General features: G+C 39.4%; 1 protein-coding gene across 2 annotated transcripts in view; it reads right to left on the bottom strand.

The window, feature by feature from the left end:
* The window catches only part of CNTN3 (contactin 3), a 107,427-nt gene that overhangs the window by 74,230 nt on the left and 18,459 nt on the right, over nucleotides 1-14,738 (bottom strand). For both annotated transcript variants that reach the window (XM_055806237.1, XM_055806238.1), the window contains exon 2: nucleotides 6,572-6,706. In XM_055806237.1, coding sequence (XP_055662212.1) covers nucleotides 6,572-6,626 — 55 coding nt within the window. In that variant the 5' untranslated portion in view covers nucleotides 6,627-6,706. The remainder of the gene's footprint in view (nucleotides 1-6,571; nucleotides 6,707-14,738) is intronic.

Here is a 14,738-nt window from a genome sequence, read left to right as displayed (position 1 = left end):
TCAAGCTAAACAATTCTGACAGTCACTATAGGCAAAGATGCATTTTAACATTATGACTATTAATGTATAATGTACAAAAAGGAGACTTCTATTAATATGCAAAATCATTATGCATTAAGATACAGACTGGTTCTGTCTGAATGCTGTAACTTAATGAAAACTGAATTTTAACAAGAGTGGTGTCATAGTAGGCGGGTTTTTTTTTTCCCCCTACAAATAGATACTCACACATACAGAAACCCCTCACCAAAAACTAAATCAAGATTATTTCAAGTTTAAAAGCTGTCTCTGTTTTGCACAGGGGAAGGTATTGCTGCGATTTTGCCAGCGTCCAAGAAGCCTGCACTAAGCATTACACATTTAGGACTGCAAATATACTCCTACATGGGATTAGTTTCAATACAAGATGTCACCAGAAACACGAGTTATTTCCTCATCTACATTAAACCAACCACATGTTGATGTTTGGTATATCCCTTGTTTTCAAGAAATACTGAAGAAAAATAAAAGCACTCATGCCTTCAAAAGACGTTTAGCAACCAGGAAAGAGCATCTTGCCACATAAGCACATATCAAAAGGAAGATAAGACACAGCCACAGATACTGAATAAGAGACTGCACGTATAAACACAAGGTAGCACAGTTTGAGACCACATTCGTTGTGTAGTCAGATCCTACAGCAGCACTCCAAAAAAGCACACACACATCACAGACCGATGGGAAACCTATACCAGTGCACCAGTAAACCTGGCACAAAGACAAAGCACTGGCTTTCCAAATCAGCTGGCTAGTAAGATTTTCACAAAAATTCAAGTCTGTCTCTGATTATACCGGATGCTAGAATGAACAATGAACACTAACATTGACCTCATTGATATTACAGGATTCCTGACATTTGAGATCCAGGGCAAGTACAGTGATATTAACAAGGAGATCCTTATCACACTTCTCAGTAGGATCCCCTTTTTGCCTCTCCAAATCAATACGCGACAGAAGATGTAGGGTCAAAACAGAAACCTGGCTGAGATCCTTTACACACACCCAAGTCACCCACGATGTCAAAAAAACAGCATTCCATGCCTGGAGAGCCAGGCTTTTCCTCTGAAACAGGTACTTGTGCTTTCCTCGTGGCACAATTTAATAGCAACAATAAATCAGTAAGAACATGGAAGGTTTGTTATCACGCTTTTTGGAAAAAACTATGAAAGGGAAGAATCACAATTTCCAATTCTGTAAGTCTCCTAAACTTAATAAAGAGGAGAGCTGTGGATCTGATACATGACATTCCTGAGCCCAAGGGTTTAACAGGGCTTTTTCCCTTATTAGACTGAGAAGAAAAACAAAATGTAAAAATGAAAACAATGTAACATCTGAACTGACATACAATAAATGCATACATCATCATCTAGTTTTTAACTCAAATGGACCATTAAATAAGGAATTTAGAAAGACACACACACACACCCCGATGGGAAATTTCAGTGTAAAAGGACAGAACAGGAACGAGGCTTCAACATACAAATAGTTTCTGCATGTTAAGATAGATTTTTGGCTGGTTTGGGGTTTTGTTTGTTTCTTGGGGTTTCTTTGTTTCTGTTTTGCCAAGACCTGTAATGGCTAGAAGATGAAGTTTAATGGTAACTCTTTGTTTTGGCCTATTTGGATAAAGTGCAATCAAGACAGCATTAGGATATACTGTTTGTGGTGCCAAGTTAGAAGTTTAGCCAAGAAAGTTAGCCCTCGTGCTGGACACGCTGTTTGAAACGTGCCCTTTCATCTCCTGAAGAACAAAAGTTTTATGCATTTACACACACAGTTCTCCTTGTTTCACTTCTTTGAACCTTCTCTTGATTCACAGAAGATTCTTCTTTTCCCCTCGAACATCCTTCGGAATTTGTTCTTCCTTTTAATTCTCAGGGAAACTTTTAAAAGATACTTTTCCAGGGAGAACAGAACATTCCATTTTAGCAGTATAAAACTGCCCAAAACAATAGAAAATTATGAGAAAGCTGAAAAAACAATGCCTGTGCTGGCACAGGTGCTGCTGTGAAAGGCTGGGTGAGAAAATGTACAGCTCTTGTGCCAGCTGGGGCCGATGGAGGAGCTTACTCCTCCTCTCCGGTTGAGCAGTGCAATAAACTGCAGGAAAACAAAGCCAAAATTAGCAAGAGCGGCAAGAAAAGCCAGCTGTCATGCAAACTGCAGAGAAGCAGTTTACACACTTATGCAATAGATGTTTACCTTAATTACCTTAGATGATCACCATATTCACCAGCCACTGCAATAGCAGAGCAGCGCACACCCTCCCCCATGCTAGAAATGGGGGAGCTGCTGGCCAGCTCCCCACCACGGGAAGGGACATCAGCTGGGTCCACCCAGGAAGGGTGAAGTCTATACAAGAGTCTAGAAGTTGTAACACACCTGGAATCAATCTGTGACTTCACCACAGACCACAGTTTAGTTTTGCACTTTAACTATTCATGCTGTTTTGCATATCTTATTCATTTTTATCTTTGAAGTTGTTCTTCAGAGTAATTTAAACATAATACTACTAAAGCATGTGTTCTGAAATTCCCTTCCTAACAAGGTAGCAGTTTTGAAACTCCATATATATTTAATGTTAAGTAATCACCTTTTTGCTCCCCAAGGTAAACAGACAAAAAACATGCAGGATCATTAGTCATACAGATATAAGCATACATCAATAAACAAAACCCCAAGGGTTTTGTTTGGGCTGGTGTTTTGTTTTTGGGTTTTTTTCCACTAGATACTCTCACATCCCCACTTTGATGAACTACGAAGATTCACATCGGATAAACGAAAAGCAATTCAATTTAGGACACTGCAATAAGGGAACTAGTTCGAAATACATTATCTGCAAGGACAGAGAATGTCAAGGTTTATAAGCCAACATCAGCATCTCCATCTCTGTAGCTATGATGTTATTTTGTAACACTGAACTGCAGACAGGTCTTAAAAGAACTGTCTCTTTGCTTACGAGCAGAGATTAGGAAAAATTGTTTTCTATAAAGAGTCAGAATACCTGCTAATCTATCTTAATGACACGTTAGAAGTCATTTTCTCAAAACTGTTAAACAACTTGTTTTACATTTACAGTGTGCTCTTACCAAAATCCATCTTGAAATAAATTCGACTGCAGAATTCCCAAGTGGATTTTTAGAAGCTTGTTGTTCCAAAGGTCCACTAACACTACTAAGCACTTGAAGCAAACAAGTAACATTCACATATAGCACATGCCCAGCCCCCAAAGAGCAGAAGATCTATATGTCAGGATTGAGACCTTTTGGCAAGTTCTGAGTGAGATGGGTTAAGCAGCTGGAAATGTTCAGGCTGTTCAGCAAATTACATGTAGCTCAGACTTGTCTCTGCAAGTGCTGACTGTAACTCCAAGCAACACTGTCAGTGATGGCAATATATATAACCCTGACTCAACATTTTATATCAATTATGGGTGCTCAAGCCTTCCAAGCAGCCCTGTCCCATCAACACATCTGGCTTTTGACAATACGAAAAACATCTTTTTGCTTGACTTCCTGCTGGTCCTCCAATCTACCAACTCCCCACGGCTACTAAGCTGACATTTGGGAAGTACACTAATTGAAGGGAGATGACCTGAAATAGATGCAAAGAAAGGCTAGCAGGAGGAACGCTGAAAAGGGGACAAGAATTACACAAGACCAGAATCACTTGTACCTCAAAGTATTAGCAACATTTTCTTTAGTACTGCAATGGTGATTGGAAATTAAATGTTCAACTAGTAGAGTAGCTACCTAAATAACAAGCATTTCTATTAGCAAATTCAATGATTGTCAATGCCAACTTTGCTGCTGAAAATGCTGAACTTTGAGAGTTGTGACTTGGTGAATTTGCACCTAACGTTACCCCTTCCATACCATGTCTCTTTCTACCGCTACATTTGCGTAGAACCACACATTTATGACTATGTTGTTTGTTTGTTTTTCCAGGAAGTCAGTTGCTACACTTGGTGTTAATACAGTTTAACATAGGAAACCTCTCAATTCATCCTAGATCCTTCAGGTGACCTTCTTGAGAGGCAGCAAAAACAAAACTTGCTTTCATCTCAGTTACTTTTAAATACGACCCAAAAGAACCAAGATGACATGAAATAAAAACCTAAGAAAGATTAAAGGATAAAAACAGTCCTTCAACAGATGGGTGAAAAATCTTTCATCCTTGTAGGAGGTTATGTACTTCTCCACACAAACCACTACAAAGGTCAAAGTGATCTGAGCAAAGCTTTAAGGGTGTCACACAAATAGTTCTGCAGACGTTGTCGCTCACACTCTCTAACCAGTGGTGTTTACAGATTTTTCATATTACTGCCCATAACACATCAGCAGCGCCTGGGAGCCAAGGGGAACCCCGTGCTATTTAAGAGTTAGCCTACCCTCCTGGGTCTGGATGTTTCCTCCTGTATTATCTCAAATATTTTTTTTTTTCCATTTAAAAGAAAGAGCATATTTCAATACGTCAAGCCGGAAGATTTGCATGCTTTGTAATTTAAAAAGATACAACTTCAATAAGGGTACAGTGATTGTCATTTTTCAAAAGAAAGTTTTACTGTATGTTATCTATGAATGAAATACTAGGGGTTTTTTAGCCTTCCCCTCTTAGACTACCTGTATCTTAGATGTTTGTTATGATTCAAAGGATAACTATGAAATTGTACAAATGTAACTAAAAAAATACAGCAAGATTAAGTTCTTAGTCCTTATCTTCCTTACCTTTTATCAACCAAAAAACCTACAGAAAGAAATTTAGCAGATGAAAAACTAAGCCTTTTTTTAGCATCAATACTGATCTAACAATCATGAACATAACATAATCATTAATTCTACTACAAATCACACACACAGTGCCTATCACCAATAGAAGTGATTTCCTGCATGAAAGTTATTCATACTTTTTAGCTAAGTATTGCAACATAAATATGACAACAATATCCAAGCGATCAAAACCAGCAAGACTACACTTTGAAAAAAAGTCTTTAGGAAGCTAATGATTTTTAGTCCCTGGATTTTGGATGGACCCAGCAGCAAGACAGTATTTACTCAAAAGTCGTACTAAAAAGGTAGCTTTGCTCCCAGCAGTTTAAACAAGAGAAAAGCAACTCCCCTCACTTCAACCAGTAATTCTGTGCAAGTCCTGTGTGACTGCTGCAGTGTAAGAAATGCCCAAGACCCCTTTCAGCCAGAAACCTGTAAAGTACTCCTGCAGGAAAAATAATTTATATTTTTAAGTTTCTTGGGATCTTCTTTTTCACTAGAAAAACATTTGGATCTGATAGAGGCAATATGAGGACCTTTCACTATACAGATAATAAGGCTTCCCTTTATTCGAAGTTTTTGATTAAGCCAAAAACAAATCCTGGCCTTCTGAGCCTCTGTAGAAAGCTAAATCCATATACCTTACTCATTTATGTTTCTGTGCACCTCACGCGGCAATTCAATCCTCCTGAGGGCAGCCAGAACATAACAACAGGTTACAGGAGCAAGAGGGATGAGAGAAGAGGCTGCAGTATCCGTAAGTAAGCACAGCTGGGTGACTGCACAGGCCAACCACAGCATCTGCTATCTATCTCTGCATTAGAGTTCTTGTAAAGAAAACACATCTATTTGCAATAGACCCAGGCTATAAACCATTTCATTTACATGTTTCAATTAAAGTACATGCACATGTACTATCCTCCTCCCCGAAGTAGCATGGACTGTTCTGAAGAGGATGCGTGTAGGTAATTTGGGCTCCATCAGCTACGCTTGCCCTTTGCAACCCTGGCAACACCAACACGCACCAAAATTGCCAAGAGTCCAACCCCTGAGAACAGAACAGGAGCCTCGCCTTGCCTCTCCCCCTCACACGCATCTTGGTATTACTAAGGATGCTCAACCAGAACGCATGCTGAATGAGGAGATCGACAAGGAAAGCAAGGGACTTCTGCTGCTGCTATGAGCATTGACCTCGATAGAGAAAATTCAGAAGCGCTAACGTGGCAGGAGAGAGACGACCTGAAAAGCAGTAAAAGTTCCAAACACTGAGAATTGTCTGGCATAGCAGGAAAAGCAAAGCTCCAAACTGCTGAACTAGTGCAGCAATAACATATCACTAGTCCTCATGAATAAACCCATTTTAAAGTAAACAAAGTTTTGACAAAGGCTGTAGCAACCATCCCCAGTTACAGCAAGAATTTAAAGTTACCAATTAAATAAAACCACGTATAGTAGCTATTCAATCAGCATACCTACAAAGCATGCATTACTAATAACTAACAATCTTTAATGCATTCAAATATCTTCTCCTGGCTTTGAAAACATATTCCCATGTAATAACTTTGGAGAAAAAAGTTATTTTAATTCATTCATTGTTAATATTTTGTATTATTTAATCTATTACATGTTTGGGTTTTAAACTCTACGTGACAGTCACGTTTCAAAGCCTTCCTGTTCTATTCCTCAAGCACAGTTCAAATCTGGGATCTTGAGATTTATACATAGCTCTAAACTGGAAGTTAGAGATGATTGTATTTTGTTACCTCCAAGACAGCCAACAAGTGAGACCAGGAACAACTGTTTCCAGAGCAGCAGCATCTTCAGTCACCTAAATTCAGTAATTCTCGTTCAGTCCCAGATGAACTGAATGTTCAGTCTTTCCAGCAGCCAGGTTTAACCTGTTAAAAAGAACAAACATAAAACTGAATCCCTCTACGATCCCTAAGAACTGACTTCCTCGTTAATTAAAAAGTTGACAGATCCTCCAACGTTCCTCTTTTTTCCTATGACCTTCAACAGGAGGTTATATACATGCATCACATTTAGGTACATGTATGAGGTGTTGGAAGTTACATACTCCAGTAGGAGCAGAGCTGATGGGTAAACTGATTTTGTATGTAGTTCCTACTTCCCACCAATCTCCAGCATTCATTTATTTGTAAGATACAGTACTTCTAAAGAAAGGGAGTACACGAGGTGTAATCATACAGAAAGCAGAGAAGCTTAATGCATTTGTTACAAGACAGCTCACATTGCACTTGCCTTGCAACCATGCTAGCAACAATATGAACATGTGCAAAACCCGATTTAATTAAAGCCATGTCTAATCTATTCTTTTTTTTTTTCCCCATTCTGAATTTGTACTTGGTATGTGTAACAGCACTGTAGAAGCCTGATGATGCAGAAAAACGGAAAAATCATCCCATAAGCTTGTCACACTCAGCATCAGGTATAATGACACCCATAGTACAACTTACTTGCTGGCTTCCATTTCTACCTCTGTCACTGGCTAGGCGATAAAGAGTTTGTCAAGCCCTACTAGCCCGAGTATAACATTTTACTTCCCAGCCCCCACGCCCAAATAAAGCTTTACAGTACATTTTCTCAAGTTGCATGACAACTGTGGCCTTTATATTTTGTGTGTGTCACTTCCACAGCATCCTCCTTCTTCAGAGGCAGAGCAGCTGGGTAAAATTTGAGGTTCTGCACACACAGACCAGACCAAACCGTTCCTTCTAAAGTACTCCACAGACAAATGCACAGAAATATTAAGGTCCAGAAAGCAGGCATGAATTCTGAAGACCCGAATTTGTGACATTTGAACTTGATTTTTCCATGTGAACTGTTATTTCACAAGACAGTTAAAAGATTTCAGTACTTCTGCAAACTGAGTGTCTGAATTTCAGGCTAAGCATCCCAGAAAGACAGATCATACAGTGTCCCCTCTGATACATCCCCACCCCACTATCCACTAGGAGAATTTAATCTCCTCAAAAAACCCACTGAGGTTGCACAGCCCTTTGCCACAAGAAGCTTATCTTCTCTCATCTTACGATCCCTGGCTCACGCAGGGTACGCTATCAGCTTCCGCAGCAAGGCACACTGCGCCAACAGCAGCACCCTCTCCTCCATTCTGTTAGAGGTATTGCTTTCTGACTTTTCCCATGTGTTTCTAAACCAGAAAACAAACAAAACCAAAACTTCAGATTTCTCTCAAGTAACAGGTATCGATCTCTCAGCAGGCACCTGCTGCCAGCAAAGCTGGTGCAAGAGGAAAGCTTACTGTAGGGGTACAGCAACTCCCAAGTACCTAAAAGATGACAAGGCAGGGGAGAATATTCCCCAAACAGTTTGAGAAACCATACCCAGTTCTCATAGACTTAAGATCTGAAGTTTATCACATGCAAGTAAAACGTTACTGGTTTCCAAAAGGAGTCTTGTTAAGTACAATAAATTCTGGTAAGTTTGTGTGTTAAAAAAAGCAAACAAAAGTACAACAGTACTTTGGCAACATAATATTTCTTCCCTTCCAGAAGCCAGAAAGCCGGACATCAGACACACATACTGAGGACATCACATAAGGGAAAAAAACCATTTTCTGTCCAACCTGCAGTTCAGAACTTAAAACAAACAAACCCTCAAAACATACAAACAAACCCAACCTAAACAGAAAAGAAAAAATACTTTTTGTTGAAACTGCAAACCTGGGCTTGGTCATCCCCGACCCTGTGATTCCAAGGGCCATCTGCAAAGCCTTTCTCTAAGGGAGGTTATCCCTGGGCAGGACAACCAAAGACCTGGCCAGCACACAGCCCCGGCCGCGCTGCTCCCACTGCCAGCTGAAGCCACGGCTGTGCCAGCACCACACCATCCAGGCATGGCAGCATCTCAGGACACCCCCAGGTTTGGGCTGCAGCGCCAAATCCTACTTGAGCATCACCAGCCTAGCCCATGGAAAATAGCTATTTCATAGCTCCAGTGTCTGCCCTGAGCAGTGAGGGTAGCCAGACGGGGAGGAGATAGAGTAGGAATACTAAAGTATATCTCTATGTCAGCTTTCTTGCAGTCTTACAAGGAAAGGAAAAAAAGAAAAAAAAAAAAAAACCACCCAAGCCCCGATGGAAAAGCTAAATTAATTTGATTTTGTTCTTCAAGTTTTCTGGGCAAAGCAGAACATGACAGCTCCATTTCAGGCCAGAAAAAAAGTGCTTTGAAGCTAAATAAATTGAGAAGTCTTATATGTGGGAATATAATCATAAAAATACGTCCCAACCACTGCCTGTGTTATATTTTAATGAATTTTAATATCTAAAGTAAAGAATGGTAGTTACCAGCTGGCTAACCTCGTAAGATTTTAATTACTTTAAACGCTTCATTTTCTCTCTGTTCTGCCATATATTGCTAATCTAGGACCTATTGCTGAATATCCCAAATTTCATTTTTAAAACACGACACTTAACGTTCACATTTATAGCTTTAAACCAGATAAACACTGCCTTATGCTCAATAACGTCAGTTCTTTACAAAGGAAGATGTGAGTTCATATGCACACCCATTTAACACCAAGCAGACACCAAAGTATAACAATTCTTGAAGTTTCTCCCCAGTTCATTCTTGAGCTACAACCTTCCTATTAAAGAAGGGAAGCTAAAAAGGAGGTTTCCTCTGCCAATGCCATCCCAGTGTGCCACCAACAGGCACACGAAGGGCTGCTAAACACGAGACCCACCACAGGCTCCCTTGCCTTCTCCCTTCGGCACCTCTGACAAGTTGGACGATGGTACTAGGCTGTTAATAGACGCTCAGTGAATATTTGGCACCGGAATATGCTTGTTGCTTGAAACTGATTAAAAAAAAAAAAAAAAAGTACGAGTACCACTACAGCTCACCTTTACCCTTTAGAGGAAAAAAAAAGGTTTTTAATCAATCTAAAAATTAGATCCCCATCAGAGGTAACAGATAAGTGTCTATTATATTAGAAAGGCTGCAGTGAGTTACTTTTCATTTCACACTTACTCCAATCATCTAGCAGACTGAAATAATCTGTAAAGCTATTCACTGCCAATGCAGGGATTCAAAAATCAGATGACCATGTTGCATCTCTGTCACCTTCAAAGCTCCTGGATAACCCTGGCTGTTTTTCAGATCAGCCACATTCAGAAAGAAGCAAGGAAGAGTACGCAGAGAAGGTCCCAGCTCCTTGCCATTTCATTGTAATGTTTGAAATATGTCACAACTTACAAACTGAGAGTAATGCAGTATTAAAAGCAAAGAATAATTTTACCTCCCCTCGTTTTGCAGAAGCAAAGGGGCAAATCCACAACATCATTGCGGTGCTTTTGGAAATAAATGGACTTAAATTACCTCCACAGAAATTGAGCACTTTGTATGTAAAGGCCAGAAAGAATAACAAGAAGCAGCACCTGCTGTGGTGGGAAAAGATGGTAAAGAAACAAAGAGTAATACCCACAGAATATTTAAAAGGAAATATATATTTTTTTTTTTTAATTAGAATGCTTCCTAGTACTTGACAGTGCTCTTGTTTCAGGAGAAGCCAGAGATATTTCAGAACAGTAAGAAAGCAAACCTGTGAAGTGGTACAAACACACCAGGAAAAAACAATGGATTTAATTTATTTATTATACATTTCTTTGACTTTCAGAGATAACCAAATTCTCATGAGTTCCTCTGAGAAGTCTGTTGAAGACAGCCAAGGGACAGTGAGAATAAAACAACACCAGCCAAACAAGTTACATAGGATGAAAGCACATACAAAAAAATTCAACTTGATTTTTCTTCCTTCAAAATTTGCTTTCCAAAATCTATGTACTTTCAAATCACATAACATAGCAAGTGATGGACATGAATATCTGAAAGAAACAGAAAGTTTGGGAAAGGTTCAAAAGTCAGTAATTTTATTCAGTGACCTTAATTTTTACTACCCAGAGCCAAGTGTAAAAAGCAAAAATTCCACCTTTGGGGATCTACTATTTCTATATATAGAAATGGAACTTGTCAGATCTGGCTGACAAGTTCAACTTTTGAATCTGAGCTAGAGGAATTCATAGTGTCACTGAGTCTAAGCTAATCAGAAAGTCCTGGAACTTCGGAGAGCTACAGAGACCTAGAACTTATTTTTCTGTATTGATCACAAACCACAAAACAGAAAATTGATGTACTGACACTAGAGGTCAGCATATCTTTGCAAAGGAAAAGAAATACCAGAATCTCATCTTGATAAATTACAAGATCTACACTTTAGTTAATGATAAAGTCATCTCCACAGGGCATCATAAAAAGAAGATGCACTGATGAGCATGGAATGCCCCTCAGCAGCTTCAAGTAGCCCAGTTTTTTTGTTTTGGTTTGTTTGTGTGTTTTTTTTGTGGGTTTTTAGTTTTGGTTTTTTTGTTGTTGTTGGGGGGTGGGCGTGGAATATCCATTTGTCATTTCCTTCAAAACAAAGTTACTAGCTGTGAAAAACTACCCAATATGCTTTGTTTCAGTAAGGAATACTGACATAGTGGGCTGAATCAAGCCACTGCCTCTTACAATATTTTCACTTCATATAGCAACTACACACTCACTCTGCCATGCTCACAAAAAAACCCAAAACAAACAATTCAGTTGAAAAATGCCCCAATCATAGGCTTTTGAAAATCCAAAAGAAACACAACAAACCCACTTCAGAAGTGCTACTTTCGCACAAGATATTCTTTCTCCAACATCAGCTCATCTCCAGACTTTGGTCCAATACCAAGACAGCCCTGGATCTGTCTCTGTTGAGATGACTCCAACTCAAAAGTGCTAAAGGTATATGGAAATATCAAGTCAAGGGCAGACTTATCCTTTGCCAGATTTGACCACCATGTGTTTTGGGGTTTTTTTTTGGTTTTTCTGTTGTGTGTGGGGGGGGTTTTGTTGTTTTTTTTTTTTAATCCAACATATATATTTGTTCCATTGACACAAACATAGTGCCAGCTCAACATGAGAGCTCAGAATAGATTTTGTCACTTGAAGGAAATTAATAATTGAACTCTGGCATCATCCAACAAACAAACCTAGATAGTAAGGTATTTGAGCAATTTAATACTAGAGATTGGAAAGGCTCTGAAAAAAAACAAAACTCAGGAAATATTACAGAGCCAGCACTAGAAGCACACTTCTGAAAGAAATGCAAATGCATCTAACACACCTGAAGACTGTAAATAAATAAGAATTGACCAGTTAAAGAAGTATGACAAAGAACAGAGGCAAAAACCCACGAGGCAATACTGTGGATTGTTCCAAAGAAAAATTTAAAATGTTGCTCTAAGGAAAATTGTGGTTGCTCTGACTCCTTTGGGGGTCTCATTAGATCTTTGTTCCACAGCTGCATGGTAGCACCGCTCATTAGGAAGCAGCCTTTGCAGGTAGTAGTTGTGAGGCTGCCTGTGGCTCTTCCTCAGCCCCCCCATCCCTACAGGGGTAGCAACAGCAGACAAATCACCCTGATGAAGTTGAACTGTGAGCGCAAAAAGGAGGAAGAAAGTTTTAGAGAAACTTCATTAACCAGCACTAAGTAGGATTAAAGTCATCTCTTGTGTGTCCTTAGCAGAGGCTTAATTAAAAGCATCATTTGAAACAAAATTAATTTCTAAAAGCTTAAAATAGAAGAACCAGCAACTGCTCTGTGGAGAGTTTTATTACAAATTCTCTTGTCTCACTGCATTTTATTGACTCTTTCAGCTTCGATTCCCTGCCCATCCATCCCTTGCGCTTGACCTAAATCTCCCCGGCACACAGACCACACGACTGGTTCTGGTTTACAGAGCATCTTCCCTAGCCCTACACTTATTTCAGTCCCCCCTTTTCTCACTGGAACAAAAAGCATCTGTAGTAATTGAATGGCCACTCTCCTTGTGTACTAATCTTTCCACGAACAGTGTCGCAAAGCATCTCTCCTTTGTATCTCTTACTCATCACCATGTTAAGACCCTCTCTGAACATAAAACCGACAGAGTTTCTGAACTTGGTACCCTGAAGTTCTTCTATTTAAGAGCTGTAACTACTAAAGAAAGCTTTAACTCCTTTAACTCTGCCGAGCCTCTTCCCACGGAGAGTCATTCCACATTAACAAAAGCAGTGAAGTCACAAGACAAAAAAAATTAAGGAATTACATTTAAAGTCCTCCAAAATCCTGCTTATTTTTAAGACCACCGCTTTCCCCAACTCTGTGTATCAACAACTTGAGAGCCTCTTTATATCTAGCCAGAGGTCCTCACTTTGCACTACCCGCAGAGACAGCCCACATCAATCAGCTTTGAGACATCCATGGGAACACTCCACAAAGGAACCAGCTTCACATTTTTCCCCAAGTTCACAGGGGAATGTTTATCGGAATCTCTTTTAACTTCTTCAATTTAAGCAATTACATGATACGATTTAACATTAGTAAGTCTTAAGCAACAGCAACTCCAGACCCCACGTACATGGAAGACCCATTCTGAAGGTAGTAAACATATCAAACTTGATTCACTATCATTTAAAGCTAAATTATGCCTGGGTTTGATGTTGGTACAGTGAAGGTGTTACGCTGATGAGTAATTAACCTACTCTAATTCAAAACATAGATATTGAAACAGAATTATATGCCTTTTTCCACATTACTTCATGAAACATTCACACACTGGTAAATAGACAAAGTCCACGAGACAACGCAGATTCACACAAAAGTTCACTCTTCAGACCTTAAAACTTAACTTCATCCTATTTGCTTTTCCTGTCCAACCAGGTCCCAGCTTGCAATTAACCAGCTGATGAGAAATAAAGAACAAAAAAGATACTCTGTGTTTTCTTTCCATAATATTTTGAAGAGTTTTAGTTACACAAGCTGATAGTATTAGAAAACCAAACAAACGAGATCTCTACTCACAGGAGAAACGAACTTAAGACACCTCTTAGACAAAACACCTGCTATAACAATAGTAACTGCACAGGCATCAGCCAAGACATTTTATTTCAAATAGCAAGAGCATAGCTGCGATGCAGGTCCTGGCTGCCGAAGGATGACTCTCAAGCCACAAGCAGCAGTTTTTTAGGTTTGCCATGATGTTCATCTGCATACAGACTTGGCGTGCCCCAGATACCACCAAGCGCCCTTCCAGTCTTCAAGTAAATTCTCATCTTTGGTTCCAAAATTGTACTTTAAAATTATTCAGAAGGAAAAGGAGTTTTTACAGTGTACCAAAGCTTTCAGGCTGGAACTCACTGGTAAAAATTCTTTACTTACAGCGATCGGAATACTGTCTATTTATCACAAAGAAAGGTTTTAAATTCCTACAAGTGTCATTGAAATTTAAAAATATGTATTAGTAGTCACCAGTCATCACCAAAAGCTAGTTTCTGCTATTTTAAATACCCCTATTACCGTTACACAGATGCGTTTCTCTATACTTCAGCAGATTATTAAATGCCTTCCCAAAACATGCTACACAGCATCAGTGCAGCAGCCTCTTGCATTTCAACACCCTACGGTTAACGTACCATGTTAAAATTGCAATGCACCCTTGATGACACAACCTGTGCTCTGTCCCTGAAGACCTCCTTTCTTGGAATGGTATTTCAAACCAACAATGAACTTCAAAATTTATTTTTCTTTCCCTCCAGAAGAGTGACCTGTCACAAATAAAGCATTTCCTCTCTTATTTTCAGGCCCCTATTCCTGTAATTTGTACACCTGAGGCCTTCCCCCTCTAACTTACCCCTTTCACACACTCTTCTCATAACACACGGGCCATCACCTTCAACCAGATGTTCCAAGAAAGGTACTTGCTGAGGTCACAAATTCTTTGAACACAGATGACAAGATGTCACAGATCACTTCAAAACAATCTAAGCCTCTAGAAATATGATAAATAAATCAAAGCTATTTAAAAAAAAAAAAAAGGT

Source organism: Falco peregrinus, chromosome 5 (genome assembly GCF_023634155.1).
Source record: "Falco peregrinus isolate bFalPer1 chromosome 5, bFalPer1.pri, whole genome shotgun sequence".
NCBI classification, from domain to species: Eukaryota; Metazoa; Chordata; class Aves; order Falconiformes; family Falconidae; genus Falco; species Falco peregrinus.
Note: the sequence above shows the minus strand (reverse complement) of the source record. Positions and strands in the feature narration are given on the sequence as shown.